At 40.6% G+C, this 24,257-nt stretch overlaps 1 protein-coding gene across 1 annotated transcript in view; it reads left to right on the plus strand.

Moving 5' to 3' along the window:
* The window catches only part of LOC106561426 (pleckstrin homology domain-containing family G member 7), a 40,596-nt gene that overhangs the window by 6,503 nt on the left and 9,836 nt on the right, over window positions 1-24,257 (plus strand). The window contains exons 4-12 of the mRNA XM_014125391.2: window positions 11,459-11,577; window positions 11,921-11,961; window positions 12,577-12,675; window positions 13,090-13,242; window positions 15,724-15,819; window positions 17,120-17,221; window positions 17,561-17,674; window positions 20,402-20,576; window positions 23,054-23,169. Of these exons, the coding sequence (XP_013980866.1) occupies window positions 11,459-11,577; window positions 11,921-11,961; window positions 12,577-12,675; window positions 13,090-13,242; window positions 15,724-15,819; window positions 17,120-17,221; window positions 17,561-17,674; window positions 20,402-20,576; window positions 23,054-23,169 (1,015 nt within the window). The remainder of the gene's footprint in view (window positions 1-11,458; window positions 11,578-11,920; window positions 11,962-12,576; window positions 12,676-13,089; window positions 13,243-15,723; window positions 15,820-17,119; window positions 17,222-17,560; window positions 17,675-20,401; window positions 20,577-23,053; window positions 23,170-24,257) is intronic.

The following is a 24,257-nucleotide window of genomic DNA, read 5'->3' on the forward strand; positions in this document are numbered from 1 at the left end:
CCAAGGAGAATGACAATGGGTAGACTTTTTGGATAGGGTGAGACATTTTGGTAACAGACCATAAAATCAAGAACCAACATTCTTCCGTTCCCTGTAGTTGTATAAATGTTCCTGTTTGTGGGTTCTGTTTACGCCGTCATAAACAGCCCTGGATTTTCAGCTGTTTGTCTTCCTTATGGTGTAGTCATTTCTAGATAACCTTTCACCAAACACAGCGAAAGTCTGTATTCCGAGTCTAACTTATGGTGCAGTATACATGATAACAAAATTATAACACCATTCACATTCTGAAAAAAATCCTAAATGATTGAGTATGTTTTACTCTGTCTTCAATCAATCAAACACTGGATTGTGTCTCACGTAACCCTAGTCTAACGTTACTGTACTCTAAATTGTCGTTCATTACTCAGCTATTAGGAAGGAATAAAAAATAGAAAAAAGTCTGGAATCATGGGTACATTAACTAAACCCATGAGCTTTTAGTTTAATAGAGCAACTGGAGAGATAGTTAATCAAGACCTCATTATGAAAGCTATAACGCCAGTGAGTAGTCTAATCTAGTCACAGCACTGGTAGTGAATGTTAAACTGAATGGCTAAAGACCAGACTAGCAGGTTGTTATTTGGCTCATCATTACTACTCTCACTATTCCCAGGAAAGACAACTAAAATCTATCTTGTAAACTCAGTCAGCGGTAGCTACTGTGGTTGGTTTTATAGAGTGTGTACATACACTGAGTGTACAAAACATTAAGGACTCCTGCTCTTTCCATGATATAGAATGACCAGGTGAATCCAGGTGAAAGCTATGATCCCTTATTGATGTTACTTGTTAAATCCACTTCAATCAGTGTAGATGAAGGGGAGGAGACAGGTTAAAGAAAGATTTTTAAGCCTTTAGACAATTGAGACATGGATTGTGTATGTGTGCCATTCAGAGGGTGAATGGGCAAGACAAAATATTTAAGCGCCGTTAAACAGGGTATGTTAGTAGGTTTGTGTCAAGAACTACAACGCTACTGGGGTTTTCACGCTCAACAGTTTCCCGTGTGTATCAAGAATGGTCCACCACCCAAAGGACATCCATCCAACTTGAAAAAACTATGGGAAGCATTGGAGTCAACATGGGCCAGCGTCCCTGTGGAACGCTTTCGACATCTTGTAGAGTCCATGCCCCAATGAATTGATGCTGTTCCGAGGGCAAAAAGGGAGGGGGGGCAACTACATTTTAGGAAGGTGTCCTTAATGTTTTGTACACTCAGTGTATTTATGCAGTGGTAAGGAAGTCAATTCAAGTAGGTACACACTTTTTATTACCATAGCAAACAACATAACGAATGCATAAGATGTCAATACATAAATTCCTTAATTGGCAATCTCTAATCCATTAATTCTGCATGAATTGAATTTGTCATTTGGATATTTGCCTTCTGCGTGTACTTGCAGTTCACCCTCAACAACAACACAAAGGGATGACGTGAAAACATTTGAGAACAGTGGCTGTTCCAGCACTGCCTGGGGCGAAAAGGCAGTATTGTGATTTTCCTGTCTTGGGTCTGGCAATGCTTTAGTTTATTCCTCTGACAGAAGAGCTAAGGACTATGAAAGCACAAACACACGCTCACACATGTGCACAGGCGCTTTATGGTAATGTTTACCACAAACCCTCATGCACTTGCTAGTTCACAGTGCAGTGAGTGCACATGGTATTTCATCAATGTAGAAATGCCAAAAGGAATTCTGATATTTCCTGTTAAACCGTCTTGGCAAATACTGTGAGAATATTCTGTGTCTGTTGATTCTGTTCCATTATGTTGTTAAATATACAGTAACTAATTTGTTACGCCATTACTCGTGTTCGTTATTACACCTGTATTATTTATACTGTACCTCCCATTGCATACTGTATTGCTCACCTTGTATTGCACCTTCTCTTATTACGTCATAAACCATTGTTGTTGTTATACCTTCATATGATGTGTGGGTCTAATCCTGAATGCTGATTGGTTAAATCCGCATTCCAGCCGTTGTCTATTCCACAAATTACCACCGGCTAAATCTATGACTTTAAAATGCCTATTTACTCTGTTCCATCTGAATGTGCAATCCACTGTCTCATCAGCCCAGCCAGGCAACTTATATATATTTAAATTTACATTTAAGTCATTTAGCAGAAGCTCTTATCCAGAGCGACTTACAAAATGGTGCATTCACCTTATGATATCCAGTGGAACAACCACTTTACAATAGTGCATCTAAATCTTTTAAAGGGGGGGGGGTTAGAAGGATTACTTTATCCTATCCTAGGTATTCCTTAAAGAGGTGGGGTTTCAGGTGTCTCCGGAAGGTGGTGATTGACTCCGCTGTCCTGGCGTCGTGAGGGAGCTTGTTCCACCATTGGGGTGCCAGAGCAGCGAACAGTTTTGACTGGGCTGAGCGGGAACTGTGCTTCCTCAGAGGTAGGGGGGCCAGCAGGCCAGTGGTGGATGAACGCAGTGCCCTTGTTTGGGTGTAGGGCCTGATCAGAGCCTGAAGGCATGGAGGTGCCGTTCCCTTCACAGCTCCGTAGGCAAGCACCATGGTCTTGTAGCGGATGCGAGCTTCAACTGGAAGCCAGTGGAGAGAGCGGAGGAGCGGGGTGACGTGAGAGAATATACTTGATCTCCACTATAAAAAGCATCTAGACATTATCTCACATTTCTTTTATACTAACATTTCGTTTTTAACCGCGGAGATTTGTATAAACCTTGCAGTCTGTCTCTCCGACATTTGCAACATTGTTTCAATATTCAAATTGGATCTCCAGCTGTCCAATAGTAATGAACGTGTTGGGAGTCGGGATGAGACATACAGCCAGGCAGTGTTTCTCAGCCAGTTGAAATCATGAATCAGCTGGCATCATTTTATACAAAAAAATGTCAATTGAAAAAAGGTAAAACAAAATAAAGTGCAGCTAGTTTGCAGTCTTTCCAGCTTCAGTTTGGAGTGATTATGTTAGCTGTGATGTTGGCTAGCTCCTCTGAACAACAGTGTCCTGACGTGTGAGCACATTCTGAACGGCAGGCGAAAACGCATCTCATTAGCTTGTTGTTATGGATGTATCCAAATAAATCTCACTAGAAAACGGCTTAAACAAATGCAAATCCAGCTACTTTGCTGTTATTCTGGCTGCACTTTTTGACGTGACTCTAAGTTAGCCTTAGTTGGCTAGCTAGCAAGCGATGGATAAGACATTTGCCAGCTAGTATGGCGTTGGAACTATTAGAATGAACAACTGGGTCGCGTCCATAAATACAGAACAAAAAGACTGAACGACCATAACCGATAGAATGAACGACCAGCCAGGTTGGGTAGCAACCCTAGATTTGTGTCGGGACTACTATATCTTGTGGAAGAATGAAAAAGTATTAATAAATTCATCAAAATCTCTCTTTATAAAAAAATATATATTATTTAAAAAAAATTTGTGGGTAGATAAGCTTTAATATTGCAGATAGAATGTAGCTTCTATCAATGTAATCAGACGATTGTTGTTCATTCTAATAGTTCCAACGCCATACTAGCTGGCACATTTCTTATCCATTGCTTACTAGCTAGCCAACTACGGCTAACTTACAGTCATATATATATATATATATACAGTACCAGTCAAAAGTTTGGACACACCTACTCATTCCAGGGTTTTTCTTTATTTTTACTATTTTCTACATTGTGAAGACATCAAAACTATGAAATAACGCATATGGAATCATGTAGTAACCAAGTGTTAAACAAATTAAAATATATTTTATATTTGAGATTCTTCAATGTAGCCAACCTTTACCTTGATGACATCTTTGCACACGCTTGGCATTCTCTCAACCAGCTTCATGAGGTAGTCACCTGGAATGCATTTCAATTAACAGGTGTGCCTTGTTAAAAGTTCATTTGTGGAATTTATTTCCTTCTTAACGCATTTAAGCCAATCAGTTGTGTTGTGACAAGGTAGGGGTGATATACAGAATATAGCCCTATTTAATAAAATACCAAGTCCATATTATAGCAACAACAGCTCAAATCAGCAAAGAGAAACGGCAGTCCATCATTACTTTAAGACATGAAGGTCAGTCAATCAAGAACATTTCAAGAACTTTGAAAGTTTCTTCAAGTGCAGTCACAAAAACCATCAAGCACTATGATAAAACTGGCTCTCATGAGGACCGCCACAGGAAAGGAAGACCCAGAGTTACCTCTGCTGCAGAGGATAAGTTCATTAGAGTTAACTGCACCTCAGATTGCAGCCCAAATAAATGCTTCACAGAGTTCAAGTAACAGACACATCTTAACATCAACTGTTCGGAGGGGCCTGCGTGAATCAGGCCTTCATGGTTAAATTGCTGCAAAGAAACCACTACTAAAGGACGCCAATAATAAGAGGAGACTTGCTTGGGCCAAGAAACACGAGCAATGGACATTAGACCGGTGGAAATCTGTCCTTGGGTCTGATGAGTCCAAATTTAAGGTTTTTGGTTCCAACCGCCTTGTCTTTGGGAAACACAGAGTCGGTGAACGGATGATCTCTGCATGTGTGGTTCCCACTGTGAAGCATGGAGGAGGAGGTGTGATGGTGTGGGGGTGCTTTGCTGGTGACACTGTCAGTGATTTATTTAGAATTCAAGGCACACTTAACCAGCATGACTACCACAGCATTCTGCATCGATACGCCATCCCATCTGGTTTGCGCTTAGCGGGACTATCATTTGTTTTTCAACAGGGCAATGACCCAACAAACCCCCAGGATGTGTAAGGGCTATTTGACCAAGAAGGAGTGTAATGGAGTGCTACATCAGATGACCTGGCCTTTGACCTCAACCCAATTGAGATGATTTGGGATGAGTTGGACTGCAGAGTGAAGGAAAAGCAGCCAACAAGTGCTCAGCATATGTGGTAACTCCTTCAAGACTATTGGAAAAGCATTCTTTGGCTACTTTAAAGAACCTCAAATATAAATATATTTTGATGTGTTTAATACTTTTTTGTTTACTACGTGATTCCATATGTGTTATTTCATAGTTTTAATGTCTTCACTATTATTCTACAATGTAGAAAATAGTAAAAATAAAGAAAAACCCTTGAGTAGGTGTGTCCAAACCTTTGACTGGTAATGTACATACATACACACATAAATACATACAGTTGAAGTCGGAAGTTTATATTCATCTTAGCCAAATACATTTAAACTCAGTTTTTCACAATTCCTGACATTTAATCCGATTAAAAATTCCCTGTCTTAGGTCAGTTAGGATCACCACTTTATTTTAAGAATGTGAAATGTTAGAATAATAGTAGAGAGAATGATTTATTTCAGCTTTAATTTTTTTCATCACATTCCCAGTGGGTCAGAAGTTTACATACACTCAATTAGTATTTGGTAGCATTGCCTTTAAATTGTTTAACTTGGGTCAAAAGTTTTGGGTAGCCTTCCACAAGCTTCCCACAATAAGTTGGGTGAATTTTGGCCCATTCCTCCTGACAGAGCTGGTGTAACGGAGTCAGGTTTGTAGGCCTCCTTGCTCACACACACTCTTTCAGTTCTGCCCACACATTTTCTATAGGATTGAGGTCAGGGCTTTGTGACCAAGCTTTAACTTCCTGACTGATGTCTTGAGATGTTGCTTCAATATATCCACATAATTGTCTTACCTTATGATGCCATCTATTTTGTGAAGTGCACCAGTCCCTCCTGCAGCAAAGCACCCCCACAACATGATGCTGCCACCCTCGTGCTTCACGGTTGGGATGGTGTTCTTCGGCTTGCAAGCCTCCCCCTTTTTCCTACAAACATAATGATGGTCATTATGGCCAAACAGTTCTATTTTTGTTTCATCAGACCAGAGGATATTTCTCCAAAAATACGATCTTTGTCCCCATGTGCAATTGCAAACCGTAGTCTGGGTTTTTTATGGCGGTTTTGGAGCAGTAGTTTCTTCCTTGCTGAGCAGCCTTTCAGTTTATGTCGATATAGGACTCGTTTTACAGTGGATATAGATACTTTTGTACCTGTTTTCTCCAGCATCTTCACAAGGTCCTTTGCTGTTGTTCTGGGATTGCTTTGAACTTTTTGCACCAAAGTACGTTCATCTCTAGGAGACAGAATGCGTCTCCTTCCTGAGTGGTATGACGGCTGCCTGGTCCCATGGTGTTTATACTTGCGTAATATTGTTTGTACAGATGAACGTGGTACCTTCAGGCGTTTGGAAATTGCTCTCAAGGATGAACCAGACTTGTGGAGGTCTACAATGTTTTTTCTGAGGTCTTGGCTGATTTCTTTTGATTTTCCCATGATGTCAAGCAAAGAGGCAGTGAGCTTGAAGGTAGGCCTTGAAATACATCCACAGGTACACCTCCAATTGACTCAAATGATGTCAATAAGCCTATCAGAAGCTTCTAAATCCATGACACCATTTTCTGGAATTGTCCAAGCTGTTTAAAGGCACAGTCAATTTAGTGTATGTAAACTTCTGACCCACTGGAATTGTGACACAGTGAATTATAAGTGAAATTATCTGTCTGTAAACAATTTTTGGAAAAATTACTTGTGTCATGCACAAAGTAGATGTCTTAAACGACTTGCCAAAACTGTACAGTAGTTAACAAGAAATATGTGGAGCGGTTGAAAAAAGAGTTTTAATGACTCCGACCTGAGTGTATGTAAACTTCCGACTTCAAATGTACATATATAAACACATTTAAAAAAATATATATTTTCCTTTATTATTTTCTATCCCCTCCTTAATTGGAGTAAACTAGTGAACAACAACCTTAGGCTTCTACTTCCAGCTTATACATACTATATACATTTTACAGACACAGTCTATTTTACCAGACTTATTTTTTGTTTGTTTTTACTCCTGTCCTTCCTCTAACCTCAACCTCTCCCATCTATTTATTTCACAAACGTTCTGAACCTGTATACTTTCTACGGACACAGTATGTTTTACATTAGTTATCTTGTTATTAGTTGTTATTATTCCCAAGCTTCAGCTCCATTCAACCCCTCCCATCTATCTCTTAACGCCATCCATATTGGATTTCTATTTGCCATATATTTTTGGACTTTGCTGTGATGTTTCACAACAGTTCTGACCTTTCTATTCTCATAATTTCTACAGATTGTAAATAAAAAATTCAACATTTTTGCTAGAACTATTATTATATTATTGATCGATTGACTATGACCTTTCAGATCACCCAGGAGTGCTATCTGCAGAGTTAGCTACAGTTAAATGTTGCAATTCTTCAGCCATTCCTGGGACTGTGACCAAAAACAAGCTACATATGGACAGTACCAAAACAGAGGATCTAATGATTCTGTCTCTTCACAGCAAAATCTGCAGAGCTGGGGAGGTTGTATCCCCATATATATAACATTCTATTGGTTGCAAGAATTTGGGAGTTTTATTCTCCTTGTTTACTGTCCGTTACATTTGAGTGTTGCTTGTTTTCGTAATATTTGTCGATACATTTCTCAAGTCTTATGTTTTGTTTTGTGTTGCTATCCAGAATTAATGTTATTACCCACAAGTCAAATCAAATCAAATTTATTTTTATATAGCCCTTCGTACATCAGCTGATATTCTCAAAGTGCTGTACAGAAACCCAGCCTAAAACCCCAAACAGCAAGCAAAGCATGTGAAAGAAGCACGGTGGCTAGGAAAAACTCCCTAGGAAAAACTCCCTAGAAAGGCCAAAAACCTAGGAAGAAACCTAGAGAGGAACCAGGCTATGAGGGGTGGCCAATCCTCTTCTGGTTGTGCAGGGTGGATATTATAACAGAACATGGTCAAGATGTTAAAATGTTAAAATGTTCATAAATGACCAGCATGGTCAAATAATAATAATCATAGTAGTTGTCGAGGGTGCAACAAGCACGTCCGGTGAACAGGTCAGGGTTCCATAGCCGCAGGCAGAACAGTTGAAACTGGAGCAGCTGCACGGCCAGGTGGACTGGGGACAGCAAGGAGTCATCATACCAGGTAGTCCTGAGGCATGGTCCTAGGGCTCAGGTCCTCCGAGAGAAAGACAGAAAGAGAGAAAGAGAGAATTAGAGAGAGCATATTTAAATACACACAGGACACCGGATAAGACAAGAGAAATACTCCAGATGTAACAGACTGACCCTAGCCCCCGACACATAAACTACTGCAGCATAAATACTGGAGGCTGAGACAGGAGGGATCAGAAGACACTGTGGCCCCATCCGATGATACCCCGGACAGGGCCAAACAGGCAGGATATAACCCCACCCACTTTGCCAAAGCACAGCCCCCACACCACTAGAGGGATGTCTCCAACCACCAACTTACCGTCCTAAGACAAGGCCGAGTATAGCCCACAACGATCTCCGCCATGGCACAACCCAAGGGGGGGGCGCCAACCCAGACAGGAAGACCACGTCAGTGACTCAACCCACTCAAGTGACGCACCCCTCCCATGGACGGCATGGAAGAACACCAGTAGGCCAGTGACTCAGCCCCTGTAAAAGGGTTAGAGGCAGAGAATCCCAGTGGAAAGAGGGGAACCGGCAAGGCAGAGACAGCAAGGGCGGTTCGTTGCTCCAGCCTTTCCGTTCACCTTCACACTCCTGGGCCAGACTATACTTAATCATAGGATCTACTGAAGAGATAAGTCTACAGTAAAGACTTAAAGGTTGAGACTGAGTCTGCGTCTCTCACATTGGTAGGCAGACCATTCCATAAAAATGGAGCTCTATAGGAGAAAGCCCTACCTCCAGCCGTTTGCTTAGAAATTCTAGGGACAATTAGGAGGCCTGCGTCTTGTGACCGTAGCGTACGTGTAGGTATGTACGGCAGGACCAAATCGGAAAGATAGGTAGGAGCAAGCCCATGTAATGCTTTGTAGGTTAGCAGTAAAACCTTGAAATCAGCCCTTGCCTTAACAGGAAGCCAGTGTAGGGAGGCTAGCACTGGAGTAATATGATCAAACTTTTTGGTTCTAGTCAGGATTCTAGCAGCCGTATTTAGCACTAACTGAAGTTTATTTAGTGCTTTATCCGGTAGCCGGAAAGTAGAGCATTGCAGTAGTCCAGCCTAGAAGTAACAAAAGCATGGATTAATTTTTCTGCGTCATTTTTGGACAGAAAATTTCTGATTTTTGCAATGTTACGTAGATGGAAAAAAGCTGTCCTTGAAACAGTCTTGATATGTTCTTCAAAAGAGAGATCAGGGTCCAGAGTAACGCCGAGGTCCTTCACAGTTTTATTTGAGACGACTGTACAACCATCCAGATTAATTGTCAGATTCAACAGAAGATCTCTTTGTTTCTTGGGACCTAGAACAAGCATCTCTGTTTTGTCCGAGTTTAAAAGTAGAAAGTTTGCAGCCATCCACTTCTTTATGTCTGAAACACAGGCTTCTAGCGAGGGCAATTTTGGGGCTTCACCATGTTTCATTGAAATGTACAGCTGTGTGTCGTCCGCATAGCAGTGAAATTTAACATTATGTTTTCGAATGACATCCCCAAGAGGTAAAATATATAGTGAAAACAATAGTGGTCCTAAAACGGAACCTTGAGGAACACCGAAATTTACAATTGATTTGTCAGAGGACAAACCATTCACAGAGACAAACTGATATCTTTCCGACAGATAAGATCTAAACCAGGCCAGAACTTGTCCATGTAGACCAATTTGGGTTTCCAATCTCTCCAAAAGAATGTGGTGATCGATGGTATCAAAAGCGGCACTAAGATCTAGGAGCACGAGGACAGATGCAGAGCCTCGGTCTGACGTCATTAAAAGGTCATTTACCACCTTCACAAGTGCAGTCTCAGTGCTATGATGGGGTCTAAAACCAGACTGAAGCGTTTCGTATACATTGTTTGTCTTCAGGAAGGCAGTGAGTTGCTGTGCAACAGCTTTTTCAAAATGTTTTGAGAGGAATGGAAGATTCGATATAGGCCGATAGTTTTTTATAATTTCTGGATCAAGATTCGGCTTTTTCAAGAGAGGCTTTATTACTGCCACTTTTAGTAAGCTTGGTACACATCCGGTGGATAGAGAGCCGTTTATTATGTTCAACATAGGAGGGCCAAGCACAGGAAGCAGCTCTTTCAGTAGTTTAGTTGGAATCGGGTCCAGTATGCAGCTTGAGGGTTTGGAGGCCATGATTATTTTCATCATTGTGTCAAGAGATATAGTACTAAAACACTTTAGTATCTCCCTTGATCCTAGGTCCTGGCAGAGTTGTGTAGACTCAGGACAATGGACCTTTGGAGGAATACCCAGATTTAAAGAGGAGTCTGTAATTTGCTTTCTAATGATCATGATCTTTTCCTCAAAGAAGTTCATAAATTTATTACTGCTGAAGTGAAAGCCATCCTCCATTTGCGAAGGCTGCTTTTTAGTTAGCTTTGCGACAGTATCAAAAAGAAATTTCGGATTGTTCTTATTTTCCTCAATTAAGTTGGAAAAATAGGATGATCGAGCAGCAGTGAGGGCTCTTCGATACTGCACGGTACTGTCTTTCCAAGCTAGTCGGAAGACTTCCAGTTTGGTGTGGCGCCATTTCCGTTCCAATTTTCTGTAAGCTTGCTTCAGAGCTCGTGTATTTTCTGTATACCAGGGAGCTAGTTTCTTATGACAGATGTTTTTAGTTTTTAGGGGTGCAACTGCATCTAGGGTATTGCGCAAGGTTAAATTGAGTTCCTCGGTTAGGTGGTTATAAGTATATGAAGTGCTAATATATAGTCTAATTTACAGATATTGAATATTGCATTTTTATTTTGAGGCAATCTGCACCGCTGTGTTCAGTCCACCGTCTTGGAATCTAACCTTTTTAATGAAAATATGAAATCATTATTTGAATGTTGGTAACCCCGTTGTATAAAAGTGATAATCCCCGAGAAGCCGGTGTTTGGAGGGTTTGACAACCCTCGACTTCATCTCGTCCTAACAACAACCGTGCCAATATGTCTTCCAAACACGACTTCTCGGGCATTATCACTTAAATATAGGTCACTTTGACATACAGTATACCTCACACTTAAAATACAGTTAGTCACACTAGTTAGAAAGGCCTTGGACAAACAAAATAGATCTAATGTAAAATAAAATGTATATAGTATGTATAAGCTGGAAGTAGAAGCCTATGTATTGTTGTACATTAGTGTACTCCAATTAGGGGAGGGGTGGTGGTAGGGTTAGGGGAAAACAATAAAGAAGCAAAATGTATTTAAAAAATATATATTTCAAATAATAGACAATTACATTGATAGAAGCCACAATCTATCTTTAATATTAAAGCTGATCTACCTCCAACATTAAAATATATATACTATGGGGCCTTATTGGTCAGTTTTGTATAGAAACTGGCTCTTATTGATCAGAATGGTCTAGAAATTGGCTGTTATTGGTCAGAATGTTCTAGAAACTGTCTCTCTCTTCATACCCTGTTCCCAAGACTGCAGGAGAGGAGGCGGAGTTCTGTGGTGGTCAGTCTGCCCGGATTGGATGTTTCGCCGGGGGACCTGTTTGTGTCCAATGGGGTGGCAGACCTACTGAACCTCTCCAACTTTTCAGGTTAACACTGAAGCTACTTTCCTGCACTTTATTGCTACATTTTTGTTAACAGCTTCTTGATTGCTTTTAAGACCAGATTGTAGGCCTACAGTGATCAGTGTTATTTTTTTATAGCTATTATTTTACAGTTACCTTGCTACGACTTTAGTAAATGCATCAGAAGTTCACTTCTTACACAAATATAAGCAACATTCATCAACTATTTATTACCACTTGCAGTGGGATTTTTTTATAAAATCCTGTCTACATATATCCTTTGGAGTATGAACAATTTTTTTAACAGCAGACCTATGAAGCCAGGCCTCAGTAGATAATCGCAATACCACTTTCTCAATTTCCACAGACACCAAGAAACCCAGGTGGCCTTTCTCCAGACGTAGCACGGTAGGTGTGCTGTCTGTTTGTGGTTTTTCCCGTGCTGCTCACACTAGCTAGCCTGCCCTGCCACCGGTCAGTCTAGTTGTTTGTGGTTTGTTTGCTAGGGCTGTGAAGCTGCCAGTGTGCTCAGGCCAGCTGCAATAGAATTAAGGACATTGTTCTCTGACCCACTTTTAATCACAGCATTAATTAATACGCTTTCCTTCCCTCTGTTCTCATGGCCTCCTGAGATTTCATAATGAGTCAACAACACTGAGCCAAACCAATTCAATCCAACTCAATTATTTAGTTAATTGTGTTTGGCCAGACGGACAGATAGATGGGCAAATATTTGCACAAACACTGTTGGTGTATACTGTAGTTCACTGTTCCACTGTTTACTTCCATAAGTGCATGACCGTGCACACACGCGGACACGCACACATGCATGCGCAAACACACACACACACACACACACACACACACACACACACACACACACACACACACACACACTCTTACTGTATACATACACACATTCACATTTTCACTTAGACAAACAGACACTCATACCTATCGTAGGAAAACCTGATTGATTGTTCGAGGAACATTTGACGTTGAGTCTGTATTTGTTCCTCTCAGACTAAAGGGAAGAGAACATGCTCTGCCTCTGATATTGAGAAATCTCTCTCAACGGAACAGATTCAAGACTGGAGGGACACAGACTTCCAGAAGTACAAGGTGAGAAAAGCCATATGAACATATGATCCATGCTGAATAAGCCCCTTTTCCTCTTACATATCTGCGTTGTAACTTGGCATCCAGTAATAATTGAGTCAGTGCTCCTAGGAATTACTTCAGGAACAATGAAGCCCCTGAAACATATAAATGACACAATGGACGGGAACAAGACTTTATTGTTGGCCTACGCACATGACAACTGTACACTTATAAACTCTAACTAGACAGCAGATGATAATAGACTTAACTTACAGCATTGGGCATAGTAACAAGATACGCTACAGAATGCAGTCGCCTCATACTTATGACCTCACTAGCCTAGCCGTGCGAAAACCACAATTAATCACCCCCTTGTGTATTATTCAAATAACATCTATCCAACCATCCCTCTGTCTGTCATTCTTCCATCTCCAGGATTGTTCTCTAGAAGAGTTCCTAAGGGACTGTGATTCGTCTCAGCTGAAGTCTGATAGTGACCCTCAGGACTACAAGAGACATGAAGCCATCTGGGAACTCTTCACCAGCGAGTGTGTTTACTTCCTGGATCAGCTCATGGTGCTCAAAGAGGTGACTTACTTGATATATGCCTCACACACACACACACACACACACACACACACACACACACACACACACACACACACTTGTTGTGTATATGTACTGACATGTATGTGTAACTGATAGATGCGCACACACACACACACTACATGTTCATGTTTTTAAATGTATGTAAATTGTAAAGTATTTTGTCTGTAATGTCTTTTTCGTTTCTATGTCGGACCCCAGTAAGACTAGCTGTCGCCATTGGCATCAGCTAATGGGGATCCTAATAATCAAATCAAATCACACACCAGGGTTTTTGTTAGCCGGTAATAGCCGGCTTTTGGCCAATAAAAAAAATGAATAGCCAAAAAAGAAAATTGGCTAGCCAATTGTCCGGGAGAAGAAAAATAATTCCATAGCAAAATAATGCCTTTTAGCATATTCATTGATGCAAATACCAGTCGATGGAAATACATTTGACCGGTCATGCTTATCGCTCTATAGGTACATTTTCTTAATTTAGTGGAAATAAATTGCGCGTGTGTATTTTCGTTAGTCGTCATATATCTTATTTGTCACACACACACACACATACAGATACAGAGCCTTGTTTGAGCGGAAAATCTGTCAGACAGCGCGAGAGCTGCTGCTACAGCTCCTCAAACAGCTTGTTCGTTGCTGAGTTAAACATGTGCTTTTATAAACCCAATCATTGCGTAACAATTCTAAATGCAGTCACATGTTAAAAAAAAAGTTTTGATAGCCATAATTAAAAAGAGCTAATATTTGTTTTTATAAGCTGGTAATTGAAGCATGCTTTCCATTTGGCAATAACGGTAGGCAGGCTTCAGCTCATCACACAACACTTTGCAATGAGCTGGAGGCAGTATGCATTTTGAAAACATTTACTTAATTGTTTGAAACCTGAAAGTTTTACTTTATATTATGAGGCATGTTTTACCTTGCTTCAAAGTAGCTTAGCCAAAATCCGACCATAGAAACTTGGAGGCAATTCTTTTATAAAGACTTCCATATGCAATTGAAACCAGTATCTCATGTTCTATTGGTTTTCAAATCAATTTTCTTTCATTTTCCAGAAGCCAAAGGCACAATCCTAGTCATATTAGCAACCAATGCTAGTTCTTGCATCTTTAGATCTCTGCGATTTCGAAATTTCTAGGAAATGTTCATCTCTGTCACATGAAACTGCTTACATGTGCGGTGTGCTTTTGACAATGGTGTTTTCCCGCTAATTGCATTATGGAATGAACATTTGCACGTAGCCTACTGCGTTGTGCGCATTGCTGTGTTTATAATGTGAAGAAATAATAGTTTATTAACATTTTAAGCTAAACGTTCTGATCTGTTGCATCAGGCTCTTGTTTTTGATGTAGCCTAGGCCTACATATTGTATGAATTTGGGATCTATAGTCCCACAACTGTCCCAGTCTGTTTCCTGGCACAGAATGACAAGCTGGCAAATAGAATAGGTAAGCTTTTCCACTGTGGGGGATAATAGACTGACATAGGCTAGTGATTTTGTTTTGTTGGATGGGGAAAAGTAAATGTGAACTGTTATTGTAATATCTTCAAAGTGCGCATCAGTTTTTTTTTGTTACTATTTTCTTTTTATTTAGTTGTTCATTTTCTACTTTTTAACTGCATTGTTGGGAAAGGGCTCGCAAGTAATCATTTCATGGCAAAGTCTACACCTGTTGTATTCTGCGCATGTGACAAATAAAATGTGATTTAATTTAGAAGGACGCACGCCGCTGCATCCTCATGTTGCATGTTCTGTTAATATTAATGACCATAATCTAAATGTGATTTCTGTCATTCTGAGCACCGGGGGTGGACGCCCTAATCAGGTTATGTATCCAATGCATATGAGTACGGTAGATTTGACTGGCAGATTAAAATACTGGCAGTCAAATGTCCAGCGCCATATTTTCCTAACGGAAACCCTGACACACACACGCACATACACACTTTTGAATAGGAATGTTGCCGCACCACTGCCACCCAACACCTTGTGCTTTGTGAGGTTTTGTGAACGCCAAGGTCATGTTGTGATGGTTCCTTTGACTTCAAACTGCCCCTTCTTAAAATATCCTTTTTGGGGAACTCTTTCTTCAGCTTTATTGTGATCAAATGTTACGTTGTCCTCTCTACTAGTAAATTGAATACAGCAAAAACAAATCTAACCCCTCGCGTTTGTGTTTTTAAATGTGTTTGTTTGTGTTTCTAATGTTTATTTTTAAAAAGTATAATATATTTGTGTGTGTTTTGTTTGTTTGTAATGTGTATATGTTTGTGTTTTTAATGAATTTGTTTGTGTTTCTAATGTGTTTGTGTTGGTATTTCTAATGTATTTGTTTGTTTTTCTAATGTGTTTGTGTTGGTATTTCTAATGTATTTGTTTGTGTTTCTAATGTATTTATTTGTGTTTCTAATGTGTTTGTGTTTGTAATGTGTTTTTGGTTGTGTTTCTATTGTGTCCCTCAGGTGTTTCTGGCCATGCTGACCAACCTGCAGATGAGGGACTGCCTGCCTGATGTAGACTCCTGGAGGCTGTTTGCCAACCTCAACGAGCTGTGTCTGGTAAGACCATATATGTACATATATTACATTAGGTTGGATTAGATTAAAATATCTTTATTTGTTTGGCATGTTAAGAGTTTACAACATAATTAAACATAATTAACATAATATAATTATTGTGTCCTATTATATTATAGCTAGTGTTCTATTTAGTGCTGTTGCCATGCCAACATACTGGTCACCCTCTAACACCTCCCAGATCAGATTAGAACTGGTCCTGTACGGATGCAGTGGGTGGAGTCTTCCATGCAGAACGATAAGATGATAGGGCCATGGCGTGCTATCATGGGGCAGTGAGGCGGTCACTAGTGTGTGGAAAGTAGTTATCCAGCTCCCGGAGGGATAACTAACCATGACAGTGAAGGGGTCAAAGGGGAATGTGCATTGTTTTGGTACTGGATCTTGAATATCCACATTTCAAAATGAAATTCCAAAATAAATCCCAAAATATTCCCCATCACAACATCAAATCTTCAACATCATCTTACTCTAGGCTATATGTTAAAGGTTTGAGTTTTCATAATATCACATCATCTGATTATTTTACTGAAGAAAATAGAAAATAGAGAGCTGCAGTTGACTGAAGCGACACATTGGAGGTTTAATTATCAGTCCTTGCCATCATACTCTATTTACAAAACCCTCTGTAATTATTGGGACAGTGAAGCATTTTTTCTTCTTTTGGCTCTATATTTAAAAACCTTTTTTTGTTACATCAATCAATGGCTGAGGTTAAAGTGCAGACTGTCAGCTTTCACAGAACCTTTTGTACATTTTACATTTTGGGGAGCAACTTTCTCACGCATCGTTATTCACGATTCATTCAGGATTATCCGTAATCATAGTAGTATCCACATTAATATAGAAGTGTCAGAAACATATTCTATTCTTATTTACAATAAAAGTGACTCTAAAATTACACAATACATTATTTACCATTCATTTCTATTGGGCACAAAATAATCTGAAATACAGTGAAAACAAACAGCAAATTTGATGTCGTCTTTGTGTGCTATGAATATGGGACCAAAATACTTAACTTTTTACTACTTTAATACACATATAAGTGAATTTGTCCCAAAACTTTTGTTCCCCTAAAATGGGGGCCCTATGTACAAAAAGTGCTGTAATTTGTAAACGATTCACCCGATATGGATGAAAATACCTGTTTGATCATTGTTTGATATTAAATCCAAACGTCCGGAGTATAGAGCCAAAATAATAAAAAATGCTTCACTGTATAAGACTACACAGCAAAAGTCATCATGTGGACTCTATAATATGATGTGTTGTTCCCCAGGTGAGCTTTGGCTTCCTCACCAGCCTGCTGCGTGTCATCAAGGAGTCCTGGGAGATCCCTGTGGCAGGAGGTGGGCCCAACCTGCTAAAGCTTCTCACTAAGGTAGGTACAGCTGACACATGCGCGCACACTTACACGCTCTCTTGCTCTCTCTCTCTCACACACACTCTCACACTCAACAACATCCTTACGTTTGATTAAATATTATAATAAATAACTCAATAATTAGTACAGAAGTAATCAGAAGCCTCAGTATAAGCCACATCATTGTTTGAAAATATGACCTACACAAACATGATATACTAGATGTACATCTCTTTATCTCCCTTCATGAAATGTACAATATGAATGTATATCTCAGTTGTTTTTCCTGTGGCCCAGCTTTCTGTGTCTCTCTCTATGCTAGCTAGATAACCACTACGTCTCTCTATCTGTCGGCAGGCGTTCCGGGAGAGCATATGCCACTGTCTGCAGAAGTACTGCCTCAACTATTCCGCTGCACTATTTTATCTGGGCAGCCTGAAGAACAGAGAGGACTTTGGCTCCTACGTTAAGGTACACTCTACTGTACTGCTGGCCGGAGCCGCCGAGCGCTGCTTATTTTGAACTGTAAATCAGGGTTGGTTGAGGCAAGGTCGCCCTTTACTGGGGCTTGCTGACAATTTGACTTCTGCTATTGTGACTCTTTTTCTTTCTTTTTTACAACCCTTCTGTTGTTTTTTTTACTCTCCGCTGAGATAATTTTCCCTCCTCCCCTCCCGCTGTTCTATCAAATATGCTCTCTATTTCACTGTTACACCCTAACCTGTCTCTTCTCTCTCTCTGTCTTATTTCCTCCCAAACTCTTACTCAATCGCTTTTTCTCTCAATATCAGATTGTCACACACACTTATCTACCTACTTACAGTACAGTACTCTCTCTGAACAGTAAACATTACACTATTCCAAAACAATAAAGACATTTCAAATGTCATATTATGTCTATATACAGTGTTGTAACGATGTGCAAATAGTTAAAGTACAAAAGGGAAAATAAATAAACATAAATATGGGTTGTATTTACGTTCGTGTTTGCTCTTCACTGGTTGCCCTTTTCTTGTTGCAACAGATCTTGCTGCTGTGATTGCACACTGGTATTTCACCCAATAGATATGGGAGTGTATCAAAGTTTGATTTGTTTTCAAATTCTTTGTGAGTCTGTGTAATCTGAGGGAAATATGTGTCTCTAATATGGTCATACATTTGGCAGGAGGTTAGGAAGTGCAGATCAGTTTCCAACTCATTTTGTGGGCAGTGTGCACATTGCCTGTCTTCTCTTGAGAGCCAGGTCTGCATACGGCGGCTTTTCTCAATAGCAAGGCTGTGCTCACTGAGTCTGTACATAGTCAAAGCTTTCCTTAAGTTTGGGTCAGTCACAGTGGTCAGGTTTTCTGCCGCTGTGTACTCTCTGTTTAGGGCCAAATAGCATTCTAGTTTGCTCAGTTTTTTTGTAAATTCTTTACAATGTGTCAAGTAATTATCTTTTAGTTTTTTCATGATTTGGTTGGGTCTAATTGTGTTCCTGTCCTGGGGCTCTGTTTGTGAACAGAGCCCCAGAACCAGCTTGCTTAGGGGGCTCTCTCCAGGTTAATTTCTCTGTAGGTGATGGCTTTGTTATCGAAGATTTGGGAATCGCTTCCTTTAGGGTGTTTGTAGAATTTAATGTATTTTTTCTGGATTTTGATCATTAATGGGTATCGGCCTAATTCTGCTCTGCAGAATTAGGCCGTGTTTGTCCAATTTTTGTTCATTCTTGGTTGGTGAGTGGACCCCAGACCTTACATACATTTCCCTTACAACCATGAAGGGCAATGGGTGCTATAACTGATTCAAGTATTTTTTAGCCAGATCCTAATTGGTATGTCAAATTTTATGTTCCTTTTGATGGCATAGAAGGCCCTTCTTCCCTTGTCTCTCAGATCGTTCACAGCTTTGTGGAAGTTACCTTTAGCGCTGATATTTAGGCCGAGGTATGTATAGTTTTTTGTGTGCTCTAGGGCAGGGTTTCCCAAACTTGGTCCTCGGGACCCCAAGGGGTGCACGTCTTGGTTTTTGCCCTAGCACTACACAGCTGATTCAAATAATCAATTAATATTCAAGCTTTGATCATTTGAGTCAACTGTGTAGTGTTAGGGCAAAAAAATTAATGTGCAATTCTTGGGGTCCCAATGACCGAGTTTGGGAAACACTGCTCTAGGGTAACGGTGTCTAGATGGAATTTGAATTTGTGGTCCTGGCACCAGGACTTACTGAGATTTACTGTCTTTTGGACTTACTGAGATTTACTGTCTGGGCCCAGGTCTGACAGAATATGTGAAGAAGTTCTAGGTGCTACTGTAGGCCCTCCTTGGTTAGGGACAAAAGCACCAGATCATCAGCAAACAGTAGAAATTTGACTTCAGAATCTAGTAGGCTGAGGCCAGCTGCTGCAGACTGTTCTAGGGCCCTCACCAATTCATTCATATATAGGTTGAAGAGTGTGGGGCTTAAGCTGCATCCCTGTCTCACCCCATGGCCCTGTGGAAATAAATGTTTTATTTTTTTTTGCCAATTTTAACCACACACTTGTTTGTGTACATGGATTTTATAATGCCATATGTTTTCCCCTCAACACTACTTTCCATACATTTTTTATAGCAGACCCTCATGCCAAATTGAGTCAAAAGCATTTTTGAAATCGTCAAAGTATGAGAAGACTTTGCCTTTCTTTTGGTTTGTTAGTTTGTCATTTAGGGTGTGCAGGGTGAATACGTGGTCTGTCGTACGGTAATTTGGTAAAAAGCCAATTTGACATTTGCTCAGTACATTGTTTTCACTGAGGAAATGTACGAGTCTGCTGTTAACGATAAAGCAGAGAATTTTCCCATGGTTGCTGTTGATGCATATCCCATGGTAGTTATTGGAGTCAAATTTGTCTCCACTTTTGTGGATTGGGGTGATCAGTCCTTGGTTCCAAATATTGTGGAAGATGCCAGAGTCAAGGATGATGTTAAAGAGTTTAAGTATAGCCAATTGGAATTTCTGGTCTGTATATTTTATCATTTCATTTAGGATACCATCAACACCACAGGCCTTTTTGGGTTGAAGGGTTTGTAGTCTTTAATAGTTGATTATAAGATTTTTATTTCATCATGTATATGTTTTTGCTGTTTGTTCTTTGTTATAGGGCCAAAAAGATTGGAGGTGGTTTATCGCTCTCTCAATCACTCTTTCATGCTCTCTCTCTCTCTTTCTCTCCTCTAGTGGTGTGAGAGGAACCAGGAGTGCCGGAGGCTGCAATTGCGTGACCTGTTGGTGGCGCCGTTGCAGCGTCTGACCCGCTACCCCCTGCTGCTGAAGAACATTGGGAAAAGGTGCCGGACGGAGGAGGAGGAGAGCGCCCTGCAGAGTGTGGTGGAGCAGGTGGACACCTCCATATGTGAGCATCCCCCTTCCTTCACCCACTTCACTGGAACACTGTATTGTAGAACCGCATATCACTTCACAGGCTGCTGTATCCTATCTCCTATTTGCCTGGCCTTGAACAGATGCATCTAGCAAGGCTCTTTGATGTTATCAACACCATGCCTCGATAATGTAGGGGGCTGTGCTTTTATACTGGTTGGGTCTCCTCTGCGTCTCTCAAAGAGTTCTATTTTTCTATGTAGGAAACAGCATACCTGCCATTCAGGTTATCAGGTCATCGGGACTCTTGGTGTTTTCCTGACAGTGCTGTGCTTTTGACAGTCACTTACGCATATCTTCTGGCTTAAAGTGCGACTGCACTTCCTGATTTGGACTCGTTTTGAAGATTGCTCATTAAGAAATGCAAGCCTCCATTACTGAAGCCAAATGAGAGTTGTCTTGGGGGTGTGGTTTGATGTGGGCGTTATTTTTGCATATCGTGCCCTGGCAGGTACTGTTGTTTGTCTCTCCTGAGTCACCGCAGCAACAACGTAGTCCCATAGCTCTTCCAAGCTGTCAAACTATCGTAAATAAAGCACAAGCTACACGCTGTTTACCAGTGGCCAAAATCACTAGCTAGCTAGGTAGGTTCCAACTCTGTGTTTGTCAATAAAGCTAGCAAGTAGTAGCTTGCAGGCACATTGAGCAGCCAGGACACAATTAGCTTGTCAAGTCACTGGCGAGTGACAACGTGTGTGCTTCTGTGCCAAAAAAAAACTAAAAACGTTCTCACTATTTATTACCAGAGTGTGCACCTTTCTAGCAGTGTTTTATAGGGAATCATGTTACAAAACAGGTTGCGGGGGAACACAAGATGCTCGCAAATGGGTTTTGGAATATTGACAAGTTGCAGTTGGGATACCAGTGCACTCTGATTGTCTCAATTCTCATTTTGCCCAGAAAAGTGGCAGACGCGTGGTTGACACTATCAAACACATCAGCGTGTGGCCACTCCATTAAGGGCTTAGGTCCAAGGGTTATTTCAACATAAAATTGGCGACATGTTATCTTATGTAAACAAGTCTGAGGCGCTGAGTAATGGGCAGATCTGTCTCACTGTCTGGAGGTTCTGGCTGCTATGATTTGATAGAGCACAATCAGCACAGCTGATAGAGCACAATCAGTACAGCTGATTCTCCCATGTTAGTGGGCACTGTGTATCCATAGACAACTGTCCAGTAAGTCGTGACGAATTCACAAAACTCAGTTTTGGACGAGACTGACTTCATTACCAATTATCCTATTTACACTTTGTAGCCAATTTTGACACTATAATTAATGTTTCTGACTCATATCAATGCTACACAGACTGTTTAAAACCAGAGAAGTTGGTTCTAAGGGTGTGGGCGGTGTTTAGAGGAAAGGGTGTGCACAACAATGGAGCATTAGAGATCACACCCATGTTGCGACACACTGTTGTCATCGTTTAATGATATCTGTATCAAGAACTTTGAGATGCAATATCAGAAATACTATTTCAAATTGATTTGTTTCATTGCCAATACCAGAGAAATTGATAGTTCAATTAAAAATGCAGCTAAAAATGTTAAAGTATAACTCATTTATTAAACTAATACGAAGTTACAAAAATAATATTAATTGAACCTGATGACAACGACGTGACATCCTTGTTGAGGTTTCTGTGTGTTCTAAAGCCAGGGATAAGCCAGCCAGAACTGATGTTCCTAACTAGTTTGTGCACTGCTCACAACCAAACATTTGAGGGCTAGATTCAATCAGATTGACATCCGCATAGTTTTGTTTTGGCGGTGTCGGAGGTGGATCTGCTTTAGGCTTCGTGCACACCAACTGAGGTAAACTGTATGCATTCCGGTGGAAGTCCATTATTTTCAATGGGAGGCAATCTGCATCGCTGTGACTCATCTGCCGGGCTAGGCTGGATTTTTCCAACTTGTACATTGCTTTGCCATGCATTATCAGAAAAGTAGATAAGACACCGAAGGTGCGTGATTCTTTTTGTTGTGACGGGATGCATGGATTGCGATGATTACGTAAAATGTACCGTACTTCAACGTAATGATGCAGCCTGTGTGCACGCGGCAGCAGAGCCGTAAAATCCACTAAGGTCTCTTTGTGTTACCTTATCACAGACACTGCCATTGGATGCAACAAAACCACACCTGACAAAAATCCGACCAATCCTATGCAGCCGCATTAAAAGTTCAAAAACTTGAATTAGATTGATAGGCTATAAATCCCCCATCCAAATTAACATTTGAGAGTCATTATTCCTATGATCGATAGAGCCTACACTTTCTACCTCTATTTTGAATTTCATACGCAGTAGGGATAATAACACAAGAGCAGCCACATACCAATATGTCAGTTCATACCACTCCAACACCGCCAAAACATCTCCTATGCTTTTTGACCAGGGTGATGACCTTGTCATTCACACACACTCCTCCCCCTCTGTGTGTGTGTGCGCAGGTGATCTGGAGGGGAAGGTGAAATGGCTGGACAACTACCAGAAGGTGAAACAGCTAAGAGATTCCTTGGTGTGGCTGCCAGTGTGGGAGAGAGACAAGCGGGCCTTCGTCCCTGAGGTAAGGCTGCTTTCACTATACTGGGAGAGTTGAGCTTTGAATACCAAACTTGGTTTGCACAAATACAGAATAGAATAGAACTTACTCAATTTACTTAATCATCTTGGTTCCTGGAGGAACATAGGGCCTGTTCTAAAGATTTCCACTATTGTCAGTCTTAGGCTGCTTTGTTTGCCTCTTGCCATGACAAGTGGATCTTCTTGAGTTCTGAATAGAATAGACCATATGGTTAACGTTTCTTACACAAGGCAGATACTACAATAACTTAGCTGTATCTTACATCTGAGATCATAGCACTGATGTAAAGGAAAGAGAAAGCTGTCTAAAGATTCTTAGTGGGGTTTTTTCAGACAAAGATCAAGTGATACCTAACATCAGGATCCGCAAAGCTAGACCGACACACAGATAAGATATTAGAGTGTGATATTTAAGTGAAAATGCCTGAGAAGCCGGTGTTTGGAGGATGTATTGAAACGGGTGTTGTTAGGCCCAAGACCAAGTCAAGGGCCGGTAAATCGTACCAATATATCCTCCAAACACTGGCATCTCGGGCATTATAACTTTTATACAACGGGTTACCAACATATTCAAATAATGATTGAAATATTTTCATTAAAAACATTATTGTGATGAATTTCTTCATACTATTTCATCCTTCCACAAGATATAGTCCCAAAACAAATCTAGGGTTGCTACCCAAGCCATCTGCTCGTTCGTTCTGTTGGTTCGGTTGCCAGAGACGCGACCCAGTCGTTCAGTCTTTTTGTTCTGAATCTATGGACGTCGTTTGTTCTAAATGTTCCATTGTCATACTGGCTGGCAACGTTCTTATCCCTTGCTTTCTAGCTGGCCAACTACGGCTAACTTACAGTCATGTCAAAAAGCCAGAACAACAGCAAAGTAGGTGCATTTGCATTTGTTTAAGCTGTTTTCTAGTGAGATTTATTTGGATACATCCATAACAACAAGCTAATGAGGCGCAATTTTGCCTGGCATGTGCTCTCTCGTCAAGACACTTGTTCAGAGGAGCTAGCCAACAACATAGCTAACACAATCACTTCAAACTGAAGCTGTAAAAACTGCAAACT

This window comes from Salmo salar, chromosome ssa10 (assembly GCF_905237065.1).
Source record: "Salmo salar chromosome ssa10, Ssal_v3.1, whole genome shotgun sequence".
Classification (NCBI taxonomy): Eukaryota; Metazoa; Chordata; class Actinopteri; order Salmoniformes; family Salmonidae; genus Salmo; species Salmo salar.